At 38.5% G+C, this 19,325-nt stretch overlaps 1 protein-coding gene across 2 annotated transcripts in view; it reads left to right on the forward strand.

Annotated features, from left to right (window-relative positions):
* Positions 1-12,436: 12,436 nt before the first annotated feature.
* Positions 12,437-19,325, forward strand: part of TTF2 (transcription termination factor 2) — a 58,684-nt gene continuing 51,795 nt past the window's right edge. For both annotated transcript variants that reach the window (XM_074188542.1, XM_074188543.1), the window contains exons 1-3: positions 12,437-12,554; positions 12,671-12,773; positions 18,356-18,442. In XM_074188542.1, coding sequence (XP_074044643.1) covers positions 12,527-12,554; positions 12,671-12,773; positions 18,356-18,442 — 218 coding nt within the window. In that variant the 5' untranslated portion in view covers positions 12,437-12,526. The remainder of the gene's footprint in view (positions 12,555-12,670; positions 12,774-18,355; positions 18,443-19,325) is intronic.

The raw sequence follows: 19,325 nt of genomic DNA on the forward strand, positions 1-19,325 counted from the left end.
TGGTACCTTTTAAGAGGATATATTTTCCTTCTTTATCTCTTTTTTATGAAATCTATTTTAACAGCTGCTTTCTCTGAGATAAGGATTGCTACTTCTGCCTTTTTCATTTCAGCTGAAGCAAAGTATATTCTGCTCCAACCTTTTACCTTTACTCTATATGTATCTTTCTTCTTCAAATGAGTTTCTTGTAAGCAGCACATTGTGGGATTCTGGTTTTTAATCCACTCTGCTATTCATGTATGTTTTATGGGAGAGTTCATCCTATTCACATTCAAAGTTGTAATTACTAACTCTTTATTGCCCTTCATGTTATCTTCTCTCTATATTTTCCCCTTTTTTAAACTCTATCCATATTCCCCAGTATTTTACTTCTGAATACCACCTCTTTCAGTGTATTTGTCCCCTTATACACACCCCACCTCCCCTATCTTTCCCATCTCTTTGCCCCTTCTTCCTTCATTTCCTTTTGTGTGCAGAACCTGGTCCCTCCCCCTTTCTCCATTTAAGATCTGAAAGGTTAATAAGTTTCTTAACTTAACTGAGTAGGTGTATGTTAATACTTCTTTGAGCCAAATCTGATGAGAGAAAGATTCAGGTGGCTTTTCAGCTCTTCCCTTCTTCCCTTCTATTTCAATAGGTCCTTTGTACCTCTTCATGTATTGTGATTTACCCTATCCAATCTCCCCCATCCTCCCATCTCTTTATTGTTCCCCCCTTTTTAAGGAGATAATGTTTTTAAATCATTCTGAGTCACAGACAAGTCATGAGTGTCCATCACTTCTGGCTAAGTATATTCTCTCTAACAGAGTTACAATTCTCAAGAGTTATGAGAATCTTTCTCCCAAGTGCGTGTATAGCCAGTTTATCTTATCGAATAGCAATTTTTTTCTTTTTCCCTTTTTTCCCTTTTCATGAGTTTCTTGAGTCTCCTGTTTCAAGTTCAAATTTTCTATTTTGCTCTGGTCTTTTCATCAGGAAAAGTTGGAAGTCTTCTATTTCATTAAATATCCATCTTTTCCCCTGGAACAGAAGACTCAGTTTTGCAGTATAGTGAACTTTTGGGTACATTCCAAGTTCCCTTACTCTTCGAGATAGTGTATCCCTGGCCCTTTGATCCCTTAATGTTGATGCAAACAGATCCAGTGTAATCCTTACTGTGGTTCCTTGGTATCTAAATTGTTTCTTTCTGGCTGCTTGAAGAATTTTCTCTTTTATCTGATAGTTCTGAAATTTGACCACAATATTCCTTGGTGTTTTCATTTTGGGATCCCTTTCAGGAGGGGATTGATGTATTCTTTCAATAACTATTTTGCACTCTGGTTCCATGATATCAGGGCAATTTTCCTTCAAAAGATTTTGAAATATTGAGTCCAGACTTTTTCATCCTCAATGTGCTCAGGAAGCCCAATGAGTTTTAAGTTGTCTCTCTTGGATCTATTCTCTAGGTGAGTAGTTTTGCCGATGAGGTATTTTACATTTTCTTCATTAATTTTCACAGATCCCATTCTTTTTTTTTAGAGAAGAATTTTCATCATTTACCTTTTGCAACTCCTTTTCCAATTGGTCAATTCTATTTTTGAATGAGTTTTACATTTGTCCAATTGTGGTTTTGAGAGAATTATTTTCTTGATGCTAATTTTCTCTTGTAAGGTTTTAATTTTCTCTTGGGTTTCTTTCCCAATTTTCCCAATTGTTTTTTTAAACTCCTTCCTGATCTCTTCTAAGAAGTCTTTCTGGGCTGGAGATCAATTCATATTCTCCTCAGAAGTTCTAGTTCTCTCTGAGTTGGGGTCTTTGTCTTTGAGGTAGCTTTCAATGGACCCCCCATTTCAATGGACTTTCTTTATTTTCCTAGGATCTTGTATTGGGGGAGAGGCTAGTTCATAGACCTTTGGTTTTGAAATGCTTAGAGGCTTTACTGACTGGCTTTAGCAACTCCAAGTGAGCTGGACACCAGGGGGTGCTAGAGGCTTTCTCTGAAGTGTCTGTAACCTTGATTTGTTGCCCACTCCCTAGGCCTGGGGTGTGGGGGTGGGGGGAGAAGAGCAGGATCTGAATTATCCTTGAACTATGTGGGCTGGCCCCTCAGGTCATGTAGTTAATCTCTCATTATTCACTTATTCCTGAGAGAGATCTGCTGCCCACACCAGCCTCTGAGGAGGTAGTAAGGTTGTTACTGTGTTTATTCTGGAAAGAGTCCCTCTTTCTCACAGGGATGGGAAGGAGGCTCGACTAGAAACATGGGTACTCAGCTGAAAATAGGAGGCCTCGGCCTGAGCTGACCAGAATGATGTCTAGCCATACTGGAGCTCTCCTGCCTCCTGCACTAGAACTTTCCTCCAACCTCATTGGAGCTCTCCTGCTTGATTACAAACCTAAAGCTTCCAAGGCTGTTCTGAGGTTAGTCTGCATCTCACCCCACTGCCCCTGTACTGGCTCTCTGCTGTCTGTCCCCAGCTCACCCACATTTCCTTAAGACAGACCTTGTTGGTAAATGGTCTTCTCCTTTGTTCTTTCCTGGATTTTGTGGATTTGAATTCTGTTAAGAGGCTCATCTAATATTAGTTCGAAGGGAAAGCCAAGAGACCTTAGCACAGTGCCTGATTTCTCTCTGCTGTCTTGGCTGGAAGTCCACAAAATAATATTTGTAAAGTGATTAGTACAGTACCTAGTAAATAATAATATTAGTATATTATATTATATCATATTATATTATATTAATTAATGTTTATTTTCTTTCTTCCTAAATACTTCTCAAGATGAACGATTGTGCACATTTTTGTCTGCAGTAAGGAAAAGGAGGTCTACAAATAATATTTATGTGTTCAATGAAGATTTATTAAATGATATTTTAAAATGCCAACTTTTAGATAATGGAAGTCAGATGTTTGAGTTCTCTAAAGAGGCATTGTTATATACTAATGGCATAAATCAATTCCAAAGATGTCTTCCTTTTATATCAGAAAGGCCATCTCTGACATAGGGAGATGGATCAGTCATGTAGTAGTGTGCCTCCAACTGCCTATTCTACTGGATTTCCAAATGGATGTCCTGTAGACATGTTAAATCCAACTCATCAGCTTCCTGCCCTCCACCCAGTAACTTCCCCTTCATTCCAGCTTCTTTATTAATATCCAAAAGCACTGCTTTCCTCCTGGTCAATCAGACTCCCAACTTATGTGTCATTCTCAACTCCTTACTGTCTCATCCATCCCAATACCCCACTATAGCTAGTCAGGGACCAAGCCTTATTTTTCGTATCTTTACAACATCTGTCATAAACTCTTTCCTCTCATACTGCAAAGAGATGGGTAGAAACCCTCATCACCTCTCCACCTTGGACTATTACACAGCTGATAGTTGATCTTCTTGGCATCAATTCTCTTCTCAAGAACAGTTCTGACCATGTCATTCCTGTGCCTCCTGCTCAATAAACTGAAGGCCATTTATGGGCCAAAGACATAAGTACATTTCAACTACTCAGGGCTGATGGATCCACATTGATTAACAATAGAGACATGATCCTAGAGAGATGGGATGAATACTTCCATAGTGCTCTTAACAGATCATCATCAATTAATGGAGAAGCCATTGACTGCTTACCTCAAGCTGAAGTTCCTAGCTGAAGTTCCAACTGAAGAAGAGGTTTTGAATGTCATAAGGCTCCTATCAAGTGGCAAAGCACCTGGTGTTAATTCTTTTCCAGCTGAGATCTAAAAAGTGGGGGGTCCATTGCTCATCCAAAAACTGACTGAAATTTTCCAGATTATATGGCATGAAGGGATTATCCCCCAAGAATTCAGGGACGCCTCCGTCATCCATATCTATAAAGGTAAAGATTGTCCTATGACAATCACTGGAGTATTTCTCTTTTAGTCACTGCTGGTAAGATTCTTGCCAAAGTCCTTTTCAATAAGCTGATCCTTCACCTAGAATTTAGTTACCTTCTAGCCAAAATGACTTCAGAAAGGTTCAAGTAGCAGTCACTGTGGTGTTTGCTGCCTGACAGTGCCAGGAAAAATGTCAGGAACAGAGTAGAGGTTTATATACAACATTTATAGATCTGACCAAGGCCTTTGATACCATCAGTCATGAGAGTTTATGGAAAATTACATCAAAATTTGCAGAAGTCCATCAGTATTGTGCATCAGTCTCATGATGGCATGCTTGCCTGGGTTCTGCATAGTGAACAATGTTCTCAAGATTTCCCAATCACCAATGGAGTAAAATGAGTATGTGTCCTTGCTCCCATACTTTTTAGCATGATGTTTTCAGTCATATAATCAAACGCCTTCACTGAGGATGAACATGCCCTCAAGGTCAGCTTTCACACTGATGGCAAATTCTTCAACTTGAAAAGGCTACAAGCCAAGACAAAAGTGGAGGGAGTGTTGGTGTAGAATCTTCTGTTTGCAGATGACTGTGAGGTCAATGCAGCCTCTGAAACTGAGATGCAACAAAGTATGGATCAATTCTCTGCTTTTTGTGCTAATTTTGTTCTAACACCACCAAGAAAACATTACATCAGCCAGCATCACACCATCCATATGTGGAACCATCAATTACATAGCAAATGGAGAAGTTTTGAGGATTGTGGACAAGTTCACTTACCTTGGCAGTGTACTTTCCAAGGAGGAATGTGTATTGACTATGTGCATTCCAATGTGTATTGACTATGAGTTTGATACTTGTATGTCAGTGCTAGCTCAGTATATGGGAGGTTCTAAAAGAAAGTGTGGTAGAGAAGAGGAATTAGACTGTCACCAAACTGAAGGTCTACAGAGCAATGGTGTTAACCTCATTGCTGTAAGCCTGGGAAACCTGGACAGTCTACTAATGCTGTGTCAGAAAACTGAATCACTTCCATTTAAATTATCTTAGGAAGATTCTGAAGATCATCTGGCAGAAGAAGATACCAAACATGATGTCCTCTCTTGAGCTAAACTGCCTGGCATTCCAGCCTTACTACAGAGAGGGCAACTATGATGGGCTGGACACGTTGTTAGACTGCCAGATGTATGCTTGCCCAAAAAACTGTTTTATGGAGAATTCACACAGGGCAAGTGCTCACGAGGGAGTCAGAGGAACCAACAGCAAGACACCCTAAAAACTTATTGAAGAACTTTAGAACTGATTGTGCAGCATGGGAGACATGGGCCCAGTACTGCCCAGTTTGGGTTGCCCTCATCAGTGAGGGTTCTGTACTCTTTAAAGAAGACAAAATTGAAACAGCTCAAAGGAAATATGACATCCATAAATTTAGAGTACTCACCCCAGGTGTTCACATGGACTATTTGTACTCAACCTGTGGTAGAGGATTCTGAGGTCATATTGATCTGATCAGCCACAGTTGGACATGCTGTAATTTGTTTCAAACATAGTGATGTTATTTTGGTCTTCTTCAATACTGAAGGACAAGAACTAACCAACCAACCAATCAACAAGCTCAATAAATTCCAATGTCTTCCTGTTACCTTGAGGATCATATATACAATCTTGTTTGCTGGTAAATGCCCTTTAATGTGTGGTCCTTTCCTTTCCTTCTAGTCATGTTTTTTCTCTTCTACATATTCTACAATGCTGTAACACTAACCTTTCTTCTTCCTGAAACAGGATACTTCAACTGAGATTGTGGCATATTTTCACAGGCTGTCCCTCATGCCTGGAATTTCATTCCTTCTCATTTTTATCTCCTGGCTTCCCTGGTTTCCTTCAAATGATTGCCATTTACAAGAAGCTTCTCATGGTCTCCCTTAAACCTAATGTCCTCCAGAGCAGAACCAAAAGAATATTGTACACATTAACAACAGTATAGTAAGATGATCAACTATGATGGATACAGCTCCTCTCAGCAAGTCAGAGACCATGTCTGAAAGACCTACTGTGGAAAATACTATCAGAGAAAAAAATCTTGGAATCTAAATGCATACAATGTTCACTTTTTTAAAAAATTTATTTATGGCAATGGGGTTAAGTGGCTTGCCCAAGGTCACACGGCAAAGCAATCATTAAGTGTTGAGGCTGGATTTGAACTCAGTCTTCCTGACTCCAGAGCCAGTACTCTATTCACTGTGCCACCTAGCTGCCCCCAATGTTCACTATTTTAAAAAAAAAACTTCTATGTTTTTCTTCCTACCTTATGGTTTTCTTTCTTTTCCCTTATTTCTAATTTCTTATACAAAAAAATTGACTAATTTGTAAATATGTTAAGCACAAATGTATATGTACAACTTTTATCAGACTGCTCACTGCCATGGGGAAGAAGTAGGAAGAGAGGGTGGTAGAAAACTATGGAACTCATAAATTTGCAAATGAATGAATTTTGAAAAACTACCAAAGCATGTAATTAGAAAACTAAAATGAAATTTCAATTAAAAAAACCTAAACTAATATCTTCCCTCTGAAAATTATCCTGAATTTAACCTGTAGATATTTATTTGTCCATTTGTCCTCTCCCATTAAACTGTGAGATCCTTGAGATCAGGGATTACTTTTGCCTTTCACAAGTGCTTACTTAGTTGTTCAGTAAGGCTTATTCTCTTCACTTTTGGGGGTTCCAGGATAGTGATGCAGAATAAGGTCTTACTTATTGATCTACTTCAGATCTACATTTTTGGATCTTTTCTCAAACACAAAATGACTAATATGTAAATATGTTAAACACAAATGTGCATGTATAACTTTTACCAGACTGCTCACTGCCATGGGAAGTATGAAAGCAGAATATTTTCTGATTGACTCAAGAGGGATACAAATACATATGCATACACACACACACACACACACACACACACCTATTTATTTATAATAGCCACATACCTGCATACACACATGCAAAAGTATCTGCATTTCTGATGCAAGTATTGTAGAACTGACTGTCTGGGCCCAGACACTATATATGAAAGTTATTACTGGGGAGAAAATTCTTGAAAAATGGAAAAAACAAATCATACTTTTGGAAAATTATCTGACAAGAATCAGAAGACTCAATCAACTAAGCATTTAATCTTATTATCTGCTGAGCACTGGGCTGAGTATAAAGGACACAAATTAAAAGTAAAAAAAAAAAAACCCATGATATACTCTCAAGGAGTTTTCAATGAAGAAGACAACATGTACACAAATAGGTACAGAGAAGATAGATGCAGAGTAGATGGATGGTAACCTTAGAGTAAGGAAAGCATTAGCATTTGGGGGACCAAAAAAAAAAGCCTCATAAAGAAAGTAGCATTAGAGTTGAATCTTGAAGGAGAATGGCCTTGGGTTATTCTTTCAAGAGAGCAATCAAAGGCCTCCTAGAGGTGCTTATTGTTTAGTTTTGGTTTTTTTCCTTTGAAATTCTACATGTGAAATGTTAACTCAGATTCCACAGGGGAAGAAGAAGGAATTTCCAATACACTCAAATCCTAACAAATGCTTATTTATTAATATGGCTTTGTATAAATGTGTACATGTATGTATATTTCTATAGCAAATAATAAAAATTCACTTACAGTCTTCAAAGTGAGGAAGGATAGCATTTGCCAGTAACAAAATTCTAAAAAAATCAAAACCATATTTCTTAAAAATAAATTTTATTTATTTTTTTGTTTTTTATAAAAAAAATTTCTCCCAGTATCCTTCCCCAAACTATTCTCAGAGTCCTTCCATTCCATGTAACAAAAAATTTTAAAAGAAAATAGAAATAAAAGAAAAAAATTTAGCAAAACTAATTTATTCATTCAAAAAGTCTGAAAAATATAAGCGATGTTTCATATCTATGGACTTCCTGCCACTGTAAAGGAGTGGAGTAGATATTGCATATCTTTTCTTTCAGGCTATGCCTATTATTTGCAATTTTGCAACATTCTTCTTCTTTCTTTCTTCTTCCTTCCTTCCTTCGTTCCTTCCTTCGTTCCTTCCTTCCTTCCTTCCTTCCTTCCTTCCTTCCTTCCTTCCTTCCTTCCTTCCTTTCTCTCTTCTTTCTTTCTTTCTTTCTTTCTTTCTTTCTTTCTTTCTTTCTTTCTTTCTTTCTTTCTTTCTTTCTTTTTCTTCCTTCCTTCTCTCTCTCTCTCTCTCTCTCTCTCTCTTTTTTCTGCTTTCACATTTTATTTCTATTCTTTCTGTTTTTATTGGTAGAGTCAATGTTAATATTGATTCCTTAACTATACTTACTCATACTTTTCATCTGATCATATAAGTTTTTCCATGCTTCTCAGTGCTTATTGTATCTGTCATTTCTTATAGCATAGTAACTATTATCCTTTTTTTAGTTTTTCTTTTTCTTTCTTTCTTTTTTTTTTTTTTTGCAAGGCAAATGGGGTTAAGCAGCTTGCCCAAGGCCACACAGCTAGGTAATTATTAAGTGTCTGAGGTCAGATTTGAACTCAGGTACTCCTGACTCCAGGGCCGGTGCTCTATCCACTGCGCTACCTAGCTGACCCATAACTATTATTCCATTACGTTCTTTTTTTTTTTTTGGTCATTACATTACATTAATTACATTACATTAATTTGCTTAGCCATTCCCCAAAGGGTAACTACTTTATTTCCAATTCTTCTTTATTTCTTAATTTTTATTTTCCAATTCTTTGTTATTACAAAATTACTACTGTAAATATGTTTGTGCATATATGGGAACTTTCTTCTTTGGAGTATGTGCCAAACTCTGAAACCTCTGGGTCAAAGAGTATAGATTTTTTATCATTTTATTTTTTATAATTCCAACTGTTCTCAGAAATGGGCAAAAATATATCTTCATGCACATAATATGCTTAGAAACTACAGAGATAACATATCACAAAAAAACAATGCAACAGTTGTAATATTTTTCATTTTGCTTCAGAAATCAAAAGTATGAACTAAGGGCTAGGAAACAAGTATTAAAGACTATATCAATTAAGGAATGGAATTCTAAAAAGAAAAGAAAATGAAAACGAAAAAAGTAAAAAAAAAGACTGGAAGTCTAGATGGATCAACAAACATTTAAGCTCTTTTTTAACAATAAAAAACCATCAATATACATAAACATTCATCATATAAAGAAGAATAAAAAAGAGAATTATATATGAAATCGTGAACTTTGACAACTTTTAAAAAATCTATTAAATTTAATAAAAGTTACAAAGAGGTAAGAGAAAAAAGGAACGAACTTAAAAGAACTACTTATAATAGCACGTTTTATATTTTGAATTTGCTTGAATTGTGATAACTTCAATATAATAACCATAACATAAATTATAATATATAAATGGTAAATTATGACACCAAAAGAAATTATTAAAGGAATAGAGTCAGAAAAAGACTACATGAAAGATTTGTATGAACTGATGAAGAGCAATTTACAAAATAAAACAAAAAATAATAACTTTGAAAGGTTTGAGAACTCTGATCAATACAATGAACAATCATCAGAAAACTGATGACAAAACATACTCTCCATCTCTTGGCAGAGAGACTGATGTGCTAGAGATGCAAAATGAGACATATTGTTTTAGCTATGGCTAATGTGCAGATTTCTTTTGCTTTGCTTTGTGCTTTAGTTTAGGTTTGATGGGGGATGCTGAGTGTAAAAGGTAGTGTTGGTTGAATAATAAAAAAGAAATTGAAGGTAAATAACATCAATGAATCTTTTTTTTGGGGGGGGGGCAAGGCAATGGGGCCAAGGTCTCACACAGCTAAACAATTATTAAGTGTCTGAGGTCATTTTTGAACTGGTCTGCTTGACTCCAGGACCAGTACTCTATTCACTGTGCCACTGGCCCTATGAAATTTTTTTTTTCAGAGAAAGGAATAGAAGGAAATCCAAAGGGAGACATGAATAAGCAAAATATCTTTGGCACTAATATGTTGAATTGTTATGTACTTTGAAAGAAACAACTAAAAGTTGCATATAAGAGAAAATTGCATATTTCTATGCAATCATCTCTGTCAAGAGATAATAAAATAATAGGTAATATTTCTATAATACTTTAAAGTTTGCAAAGTTCTTTGTATATAGTTGTCAATATCTCTGCTTATCTCATTTGTTCCTCACATCAGCACTTGGTAAATTAGGAATCTGAGACTCAGAGAAGGGACTTGCCATGATCAAACAATTAATTAATGTCAGGTCAGGATTTGAATTTAGATTTTCCTGATTTCAGGACCATCATTCTAACTGCATAGAAGGAGTTGGCATGCTTCCTAGCTAGCTGCTTAGCAGAAGGAGCAAGGTGCTTTCCATGTTCCAAGTACTTTGTAAGTATTACCTCATTTGGATCTTCACCACAACTCTAGAATGGAGGTGCTGTTATTTCCAGATGATGAAACTAAGGCAAATAGAAGTTGTGTAAAGGGAAGGCTCCCAGAGTCCCATATCTAGTACCTGAGGTGAGAGTTAAACCTAGGACTTTCTGGCTCCAGGTCCAGAGTTCTATCGACTCCTATACCTAGCAGACTTTGGTACCACTGAGCACCTTGAGTGGAATATTCCCTCTTAAGAGTTAGTATTCCTAGTGAAGTCCTCTCAGGGTTAAAAATCATAAAAACAAAGACAGACTATTACCCTTAGACTATTCTTAGAAGAGGGAGAGAGGCCTTGCATTCCCAGTCAGACACCCTCCTGATTGTGTTAGGGAGGGAAATAGTGGAAAACTTCCAGAGAAGAGACCTTGTAGTCTTAGCCACCTGATTGATAATGGACTGTGAGAACAGTAGCCTGCCTTCTCTTGTTTGATAAGTGCTAAACTAAGACCTTGCATACTCAAGACATTAATTCATTTAATAGAAGATCATTAGAAATCTTTTTCTGACACCCTCGCCATCTGAAAACCTTTTATTCTTCTCTTTGTTGCTGGGTAGATTTTTCATGTAAAGACTGTAATTCTGAAGACCTTAACCAATCAGATTGGAAGAGAGGGGGCTGGGGGGGAATAGAGCTAGGCCATATAATCTTGCTTGACTCTCACCTCAAGGCAGCTCCTTGATCTTCAGAATGTGAGACTTAGGGGTGCCCTTTTCCCCAGAAAAGACAAAATAAACTTTCCTTTGTGCTCAGAGGAGTCTCTCTCTCTCTCTCTCTCTCTCTCTCTATATATATATATATATATATAATATATATATATATACATATATATATATATATTTATTTATTTTTGCAAGGCAAATAGGGGTTAAGTGACTTGCCCAAGGCCACACAGCTAGATGATTATTAAGTGTCTCAGACCGGATTTGAACCCAGGCACTCCTGACTCCAAGGCCGGTGCTTTATCCACTACGCCACCTAGCCGCCCCTCTATATTTTTTTTAATGGATTTTTATCCCACGGAACCTGTTTATATCCTTTGACCACTTATCTTTTGAGAAATGGCTCTTGCAGGTAGGTGTATCTATATAATCTGTCAGTTTACCTATCTACTAGTTTATACATTTTTTTACATGCATGTGTATACTTTTGTGTATATATATGTTATATACATATATATTTATGTATATATATATATTAATAGTTTCCAATATAGCTTGCATGTCACATCTTTATCAGAGAAATTGGCTGCAAAGATTTTTTTAAAACCAGATAACTGTTTCCTTTTTCATTCTAACCACTTCAGTGGCTCTGCCAAGAAAACCCTAACTGGAGCCACCACGGAGGTTTGCATTCTGTTGGGGGGACTGTTTGTTCACAGATAAATAAATATAGGAGGGCCACCAAAAAATGGGGCCAGCAACCAGGGAGAGAGACAAAACTGGCGGGCGAGGCGAGGTTTTATTAAGTTTGAAGATCTCATGAAGATCATTTGAGTTGATCCTTGAAGGGGGTGGTGAGAAGCCTGAAAAAGCATGGAGGTAGGAGAGGAAAGGAGCTTTGGGGGTGAGGAGAAGCAGAGAGGGGAGCAACAAGCAGGCCAGTTAGTGCTGGAAAGGGAATACTCTGTATATGATTAGCATTTTTTTTTTAGTTTTTTTCTTTGCAATGGGGTTGAGTGACTTGCCCAAGGCCGCACAGCTGGATCATTATTGTCTGAGGTTGGATTTGATCTCAGGTGCTCCTGACTCCACTATGCCGCCTAGCCGCCCCGGAATATGATTATTGAAGCTATTCTAGGTGTTTTGTTTGTTTTTGTTTGCTTTGTTTGTCCGGAAGCAGAAAAGCTCCGGGCCCTGCCCCGGGGACTGGGCTGAATCAAGCTACACCCCCAGCCCCACAGTCGCACGTGACTGCTCCCGGGCCTCCGTCTCTCTTGAATTTGGAGTGCCGGACGCGCCATCCTCGCTCCTATTGGCTGCCTCCCACGTCGTTTCTTTCCTCCGCCAATAGGGCTCCGGGGACGAATTCTCTCGTTCTAATCCAATCAATCCGCTCTGTCGTTTTAAATTCCCACCGCGTCCAGCGCGCCGGCGATGCGGATTGGCGTCCGGGAGCCCCGCTGCGAGGCGATTGGCTGCGCTTCGGGGAGGCGGGCCCGATGGCGGAAGACGCGGAGCTCCGGTCGCTGATTGATTCCGAGTGGAGGGACGGAGCGGAGCTTCGCGGGAAAAGGAGGGTGGAAGTGGCGGGGCCGCCGCGATGGAGCGCGTCCTGTGCCCGGAGCACGGTGAGGGGCCGGGGGCCGCGGTCTCGGGCGGGGGGAGGGGGCGGCGAGGCGGGCTTTCTTCAGCTGCGGCCGCAGCGCCGACCCCCGAGTGTCCTCACTGCGCCTTCTCCCCCCAGGGACCCCCTGCTTCCTGAAAACCGGCGTCCGCGAGGGCCCCAACAAGGGCCGCAGCTTCTTCCTGTGCCGGGCCGAGGCGTGCGGCTTCGTGCGGCCTGTCGAGTAGGTCTGGGGGGCGGGGAGGGGCGGGCGGGGCCGGGGAGACCCCGCTCACTCACGACCCTCCCCGGGCTAAAGTGCATTCCTGCGCTGGAGCCCGACCTCCCCCGGCCGTGGCCCGGGGCTAGAGTCGGGGGAGGGGGCCCTGAGTGATGGCCAGCCTCCGAACCCCCTTGCCCTGCAAAACCCTAAAACAATAAAGTGAAATAAAATAGAAAATTCTTAGATGGTGCAATGGACACCTGGAGTCAGGAGGACCTGAGTTCAAATCCGGCCTCAGACACTTAATAATGACCTAGCTGTGTGGCCTTGGGCAAGCCACGTAACCCCATTGCCTTGCAAAACCCTAAAAAAAAAATGTAATAAAATAAAAAATTCTTACATGGTGCAATGGACACCTGGAGTGAGGAGGATCTGAGTTCAAATACATCCTCAGACACTTAATAATGACCTAGCTGTGTGGCCTTGGGCAAGCCACTTAACCCCATTGCCTTGCAAAACCCTAAAAAAAAAAAATGTAATAAAATAAAAAATTCTTACATGGTGCAATGGACACCTGGAGTCCGGAGGATCTGAGTTCAAATACAGCCTCAGACTCTTAATGATTACCTAGTACCTAGCTGTGTGGCCTTGGGCAAGCCACTTAACCCCATTTGCCTTGCAAAACCCTAAAAAAAAAATGAAATGAAATAAAAAAATTCTTAGATGGTGCAATGGACACCTGGAGTCAGGAGGACCTGAGTTCAAATACAGCCTCAGGCACTTAATGATTACCTAGTACCTAGCTGTGTGGCCTTGGGCAAGCCACTTAACTCCATTTGCCTTGCAAAAACAAAAACCCAAGAGGAAATGGAAACAAGCTGGGCTTAGTCACGGAGGCAGTGATCACAGGCAAAGAGCTGACTGACTAGTCATGAGGGATATGAGGAATAGGGGCAGGGTTCTGAAGCAGTCTGGTGTGTCCTAGCAGGGAACCCCCTTCAGCCATGAACTAGTCAATTCAAGGAGGGGACAGGTAGGAGCAAAACACCCTTCAGTTTAATCCATTCTATTAACATTTTTCTTGTACCATTTTTCATTCTAATCAGCTCTCAAAATAATAAATCAAATTCTGATTGATTGATAGTTTGCCAATTTCTTATTTTTTTTTTTAGTTTTTTGCAGGGCAGTGGGGTTAAGTGACTTGCCCAAGGTCACACAGCTAGGTCATCATTAAGTGTCTGAGGCAGGATTTGACTCCAGGGCTGGTGTTCTATCTACTGTACCACCTAGTTTTCCAATTTCCAAGTGTGAATACTTAACACTAAAAATTTTAACATTTGGCTTCAACCTGAGCTGCCACATCCCTGATCACACCCCCTCCTAGTTCATTCATTCATTCATTCATTTTTTTTTTTTAGTTTTTTCAAGGCAATGGGGTTAAGTGGCTTGCCCAAGGCCACACAGCTAGGTCATTATTAAGTGTCTGAGGCCCGATTTGAACTCAGGTCCTCCAGACTCCAGGGCGGGTGCTCTATCCACTGCACCACCTAGCCGCTCCCATTCATTCATTCTTGGTGAGCAACAAGCAGATCTTTTCATCTCCTCTGTGCTTCTCATAGCTTTTTCTCTATATCTGGCCCCTGGGCCAGTGTCTCCTATTTCCAGGGCACTTGCCGGATTGTCCTTGTAGTTTGTTTCGCAGCTCCTGCCGTTTTGTATCTATTTCATATGCCTCCTATGTTCATATTTCTCTATCAAATGTAAATTCCACTTCTATATTCATAGTCTCACTCCCTGGTACATAGTTGGTAAAAAATAATAGCTAGCATTTTCTTGTCATTTTAAATGCATAAATTATATGCAATTTAATTATTGATGTCATTGTCAAAAAATTTTTTTAAAATTTCAGGTTCCCAGATTTCAGATAAGAATTAATTGGGTTCACCAGACGTGAGCAGAGTAGAACAGATGGTAGTCATAACTCATAGCTACATGGAGCTTCAAGTTTGGTGAATCACTTTCCTCACCCAAACCCTGTGAGATAGGTAGCCAACCACAATTATCCCAATTTTACAGATGAGGAAACAGGTTCAGAGAGCTATGAATATTTGTCCTTTATTTTTTTTTATACATTTTTTTTTAGATTTTTTTTTCAAGGCAATGGGGTTAAGTGGCTTGCCCAAGGCCACACGTCTAGGTAATTATGAAGTGTCTGAGGCCGGATTTGAACTCAGGTACTCCTGACTCCAGGGCTGGTGCTCTATCTACTGTGCCACCTAGCCACACCATCCTTTATTTTTGAAGAAAACTATGGAAGTGAAGTTATGACAAGTATAAGAATTGGATTTGAATAAGGGATGCTGTGCTAGGTGTCACCAGCCTCACTTTCTCGTCCAGTGGCCAGATATGAATCAGGATAACTGGAGATGGTCCTGGATGTGAGATAGTCAGGTTAAGTAATTTGCCCAAGTTCACACAGCTAGTAAGAGTCAAGTGTCTGAGGTGGGATTTGAACTCCTGTCCTCCTGACTCCACTGTACCACCTGTGACTTGTTGGATTCCAGTGTTTGAAGATGGATTCCAATCCAGGTCTCTGGATTCCAAGTCTACCATTTTTTCTAAGTCCCAGTTGCCTCTTAACTGCCTGGGGATAGGAGTGGGAGGGGATTAATGAGAGTTTCCAGAATCCAGGATGGCCAAAAGGAAAGTGATATGATAAAGTAGAAAGTATTGAATTTAGAAATCAGGCTATTGACCCAGGTCTGCATCTAGCTATCTGTGAAGCCCTTTCCTGGAGTAAAATTCTGTGATTTTATTATCCCCCTTTAACCATGATTACTTGTTTATTACACACTTCAATTAAACAAACCTAATTAAAACATGAAAGTCCTATTTTGTGCTAGTTGCAATTCTAGGAACTAGGAACATAAAGATAAAAATAGAATAATTCTTCTGTTTCTAAAATAATAGGAAGTATTTATAGAGTGGCTACATGTGCATAGCACTGGCATATTTACAATTATTAATCTCATTTTTTCCTTACAACAACCCTGGGAAGTAGATATTATTATCCCCATTTTACATATGGGAAAATTGAAGTTGATAGGTATAATGACTTCCTGAGCGAGGATTTCGATGATTTGCCCACATAGCTATTAAGTAATTGTCTAAGGAAGGATCTCAACTTAATTCTTATGGTCTCCAGGTTCAACACTAAATGATTCCCACCTTAGAAATTATCCCCCTAAGAACATTTTCACATTTTTTTTTTGAAATTTATAAGTAGGGAAAAAAAGGTACACAGTTGTGAAGTAATTTGCTTGTCACCTAGCTGGTTTTCTCACCCACAGACCTAATTTAGCCATGTCCCTCTCTGCCTCCTAAGAAAACTTTTAGCATCATACCTCACTTGATAATAAAAGGAAGAAATTATTGGAATACTACCCAGTTGTAGTTATTTTGCAGCTTAACAGAACAAACTTCATGTAGAATAAGAAAATGAGCTTCTATCTTGTTTTTGTTTTGATCTTTCTAAAAATATTTTCTGTATTTATTTTTTCTAACCACATGCAGTGGTAGTTTTCAACTGTCAAACAAAAGATTTCAACAATCATTTTTTGACAAGTTTTGGAGTATTGTATTTTTCTCCCCGACAGAAAGCAATCCAATATAGACTACAAATGCATAATCCTACTAAACAGAGGTCCATATTAATCATAGGGTGAAAGAAGAATCAAATCCAAACAGAAGAAAAAAACGGAGAGAAAAAATGACACAATACATAAGACAGCTTTTAAAAATTGAAGATTGTAAGCTTTGGTCTGCATTTAAAAAACCATTTAAAACCTTACCTGGATATGGATGGTATTTTCCATCACAAGTTTTTTAGAATTGTCTTTGATTATTGCACTGCTGAAATGAACAATTCTATATCATAGTCATCACCCAGTGTTTCTGTTAGTGTGTACAGTGTTTGTCTGGTTCTGCTCATTCTACTCTATTTACTGATTTTTAACTAAATTTAGTTGTGGGGAAAAAACTTTTGATACTCAAGCAGGTAGTTTGAGGTGTTGGGCTATTTAGGAAAGAAAGCTTTCTCTGCATGTTTTTAGCTTGACTTTGTATTTTTTCAACTACTGAATCTGGGTTCCTTGAAAAAAGTAATTAAATGATACTTTCCTTTTACCTGTACTTTTAAAAAAATGAGGTTTTAGGGGAAAATAGAACTGTAATAAGTTGATAGGAGAAAAGAAATTACTAGAGAGAAGACTAATTGCCATTGTGTCTGCCTTTAAGGATCCGCAGGTTTATCCTGTAGGGGTTCAGTAGTTGCGTTCAGTTGCGTTCTAACCAGTTCAGGATCTGGGATAAATCAGTGACAGGTGTAAATCAGGAGACCTTTAGTAGAGGACTTGGTCTTGGCAAGGTACATCTGCCTACTTAACTACTCTACAGATGGATGTGCCTTTCTTTTCTGGAACTTGCCTACCTGAAAACTTGAATTATGCTGGCCAAAGGTAACAAGACCAAAGATCTCTAGCTGGTCAAAAATCTTTGTTATAAGCTTCACTCATCAAAGATCATGTACTTATACGAAACCCCTCAAAGCCTGTATCATGTAATTCTGCCTTCCAAGCCTTTGTATTTCTCCCCTTTTTAACATCTTAGTAGTTCCAGATAAACAGCTGTTTCTATTCCTTGGTTTCATGCATACATGTTTTTCCATGCATCAATTAGACTTCCCTCCTTCCTGTTTGTATCCATCCCTCCCTTTTGGCCCAACTCAGAAGGTAACTCTTTAATAAAATTTTTCCTGATCTTTTTTGTCCAGTGTTCCCCCTCCTAAAAAAAAATCTCTTGACCTCTTACAAAACACTTATGCAAACTCTAATTAACACAGTTATTTACATACTTTTAGAACCTTCAGGGGGTGGATTTTGTCATTTTTTCATCTGTGTATCCCTGGTATTTGATGGTTCTTTGAAAGGACAAATACTGAAGCTAAAGCTTAAATACATTATACATATATTGAGAAGACTGAACTCATTGGAAAAGACTCTTGATAGTGGAAAAGATTGAAGGAAAAAGGAAATGGGGATGGCAGAGAACAATGTGGATAAGATAGTATCATGGAAACAATAAACATGAGCTTGGACAAATTGAGAAATAGTGGAAGATAGAAGGGCCTGCCTTGCTATGAATTCAAGAGGTCATGAAAAGTCAGACATGACTGAACAACAACAGTTCCTACTATCTAGCAATGTTTTGAACGTAGTATTTAATAAATATTTTTGTTGAACGTTGAAAGTTACTTGTTAGTTTTTAGCATACTTGTGAGCCTATATATATTTTATAGATTTTAAAAAATTTAAAATAAAAGGAGCTTTGCTGCTTAGAAAAGTTAACTTCAGTTATCTGGCAAAGTCTTACACAGCAGGATGGATCATATCAGTCTATAGAACAGTAATGTTTGTAGATCTGGCCTCATAAATGAGTTTGTGTTTCTCTTATGCTTCAGAAAAGTTTTGTTTAGGATTTGACTTGATTCCCTGTCTCCTGAAATGAAAAAAAAAAAAAACCTGATATTCTTTTTCTTTCTTTAGTATTCCTGTTTCTCATTGTTTAATACATGAAAATTGTGTGATAGAGCTTCAGGGTTTGCTTCAGCCACAGGCCAAGAAAGAATACAGGTATGTCCAAAGAATGTTTGCATATTGTCTCATATAATATTCATAGATATCTATGTTTGTATGCATGCATGTGTATTACACACACACACACACACACACACACACACATATATTTGCTCAGTTTTCCTAAAACTTGTATTCTTTGAATAATTTTACTCTTGATTAATTGTTGCATGTGACTGATTATTATTGACTGGTCAAACTAAAATAATATCCTTAATCATAGGGCCCACTCCCACTCTTATTGGTGATCTTAAGATTTCTGAAAAATAAAAGATGCATCATCAGAGAAAATTTAGGAGACTTTGGGACAATGATGTCAAATTTAATCGGAAACCTGTGGCAGTATATTAACTTAAAAACCACAAATTATCACTGTTTCATTTTATTTTTATTCATTTTGTTAAACATTTCCCAGATAGATTTTGTTCTGATCCAGCCTGCATTTAAAGCCTCAGCTTAAGACATTGATTATACAAAGTATAACAGTAGTTAAAATTCAGAAAAGGAAGTGGAGAAAATGTTTAGGTGATATGGAATAACACGCTTGTGTTGACAGTTAATACCATGTTTCTTCTACTGGGAAGAATTCCAGGGTAAGGTGCTATGTGCCACCTAAGAATTCTTGTCTGTAAAATAAAAAATTTTGAGTAGTTAGTTTGAGAGTGCCTTCTAACATTTTTGTTGAAGAAATAGTCAAACTTCACATTCAAGCAAGACTTCAATGAACTGGTTGGGAATTCTACTTTAGGTACCATTTTCAAAAATGGGTTAATTTGTATCTTGCCCTCACTTTTGGTATTGCTTAGGGAAATCCAGGGAATCATACATCATTAAAAAAAGATAGTAATTGCTGTTCTCTCCTTAAAATAGTTGCTTGCCG

Source organism: Macrotis lagotis, chromosome 5 (genome assembly GCF_037893015.1).
Source record: "Macrotis lagotis isolate mMagLag1 chromosome 5, bilby.v1.9.chrom.fasta, whole genome shotgun sequence".
Taxonomy (NCBI): Eukaryota; Metazoa; Chordata; class Mammalia; order Peramelemorphia; family Peramelidae; genus Macrotis; species Macrotis lagotis.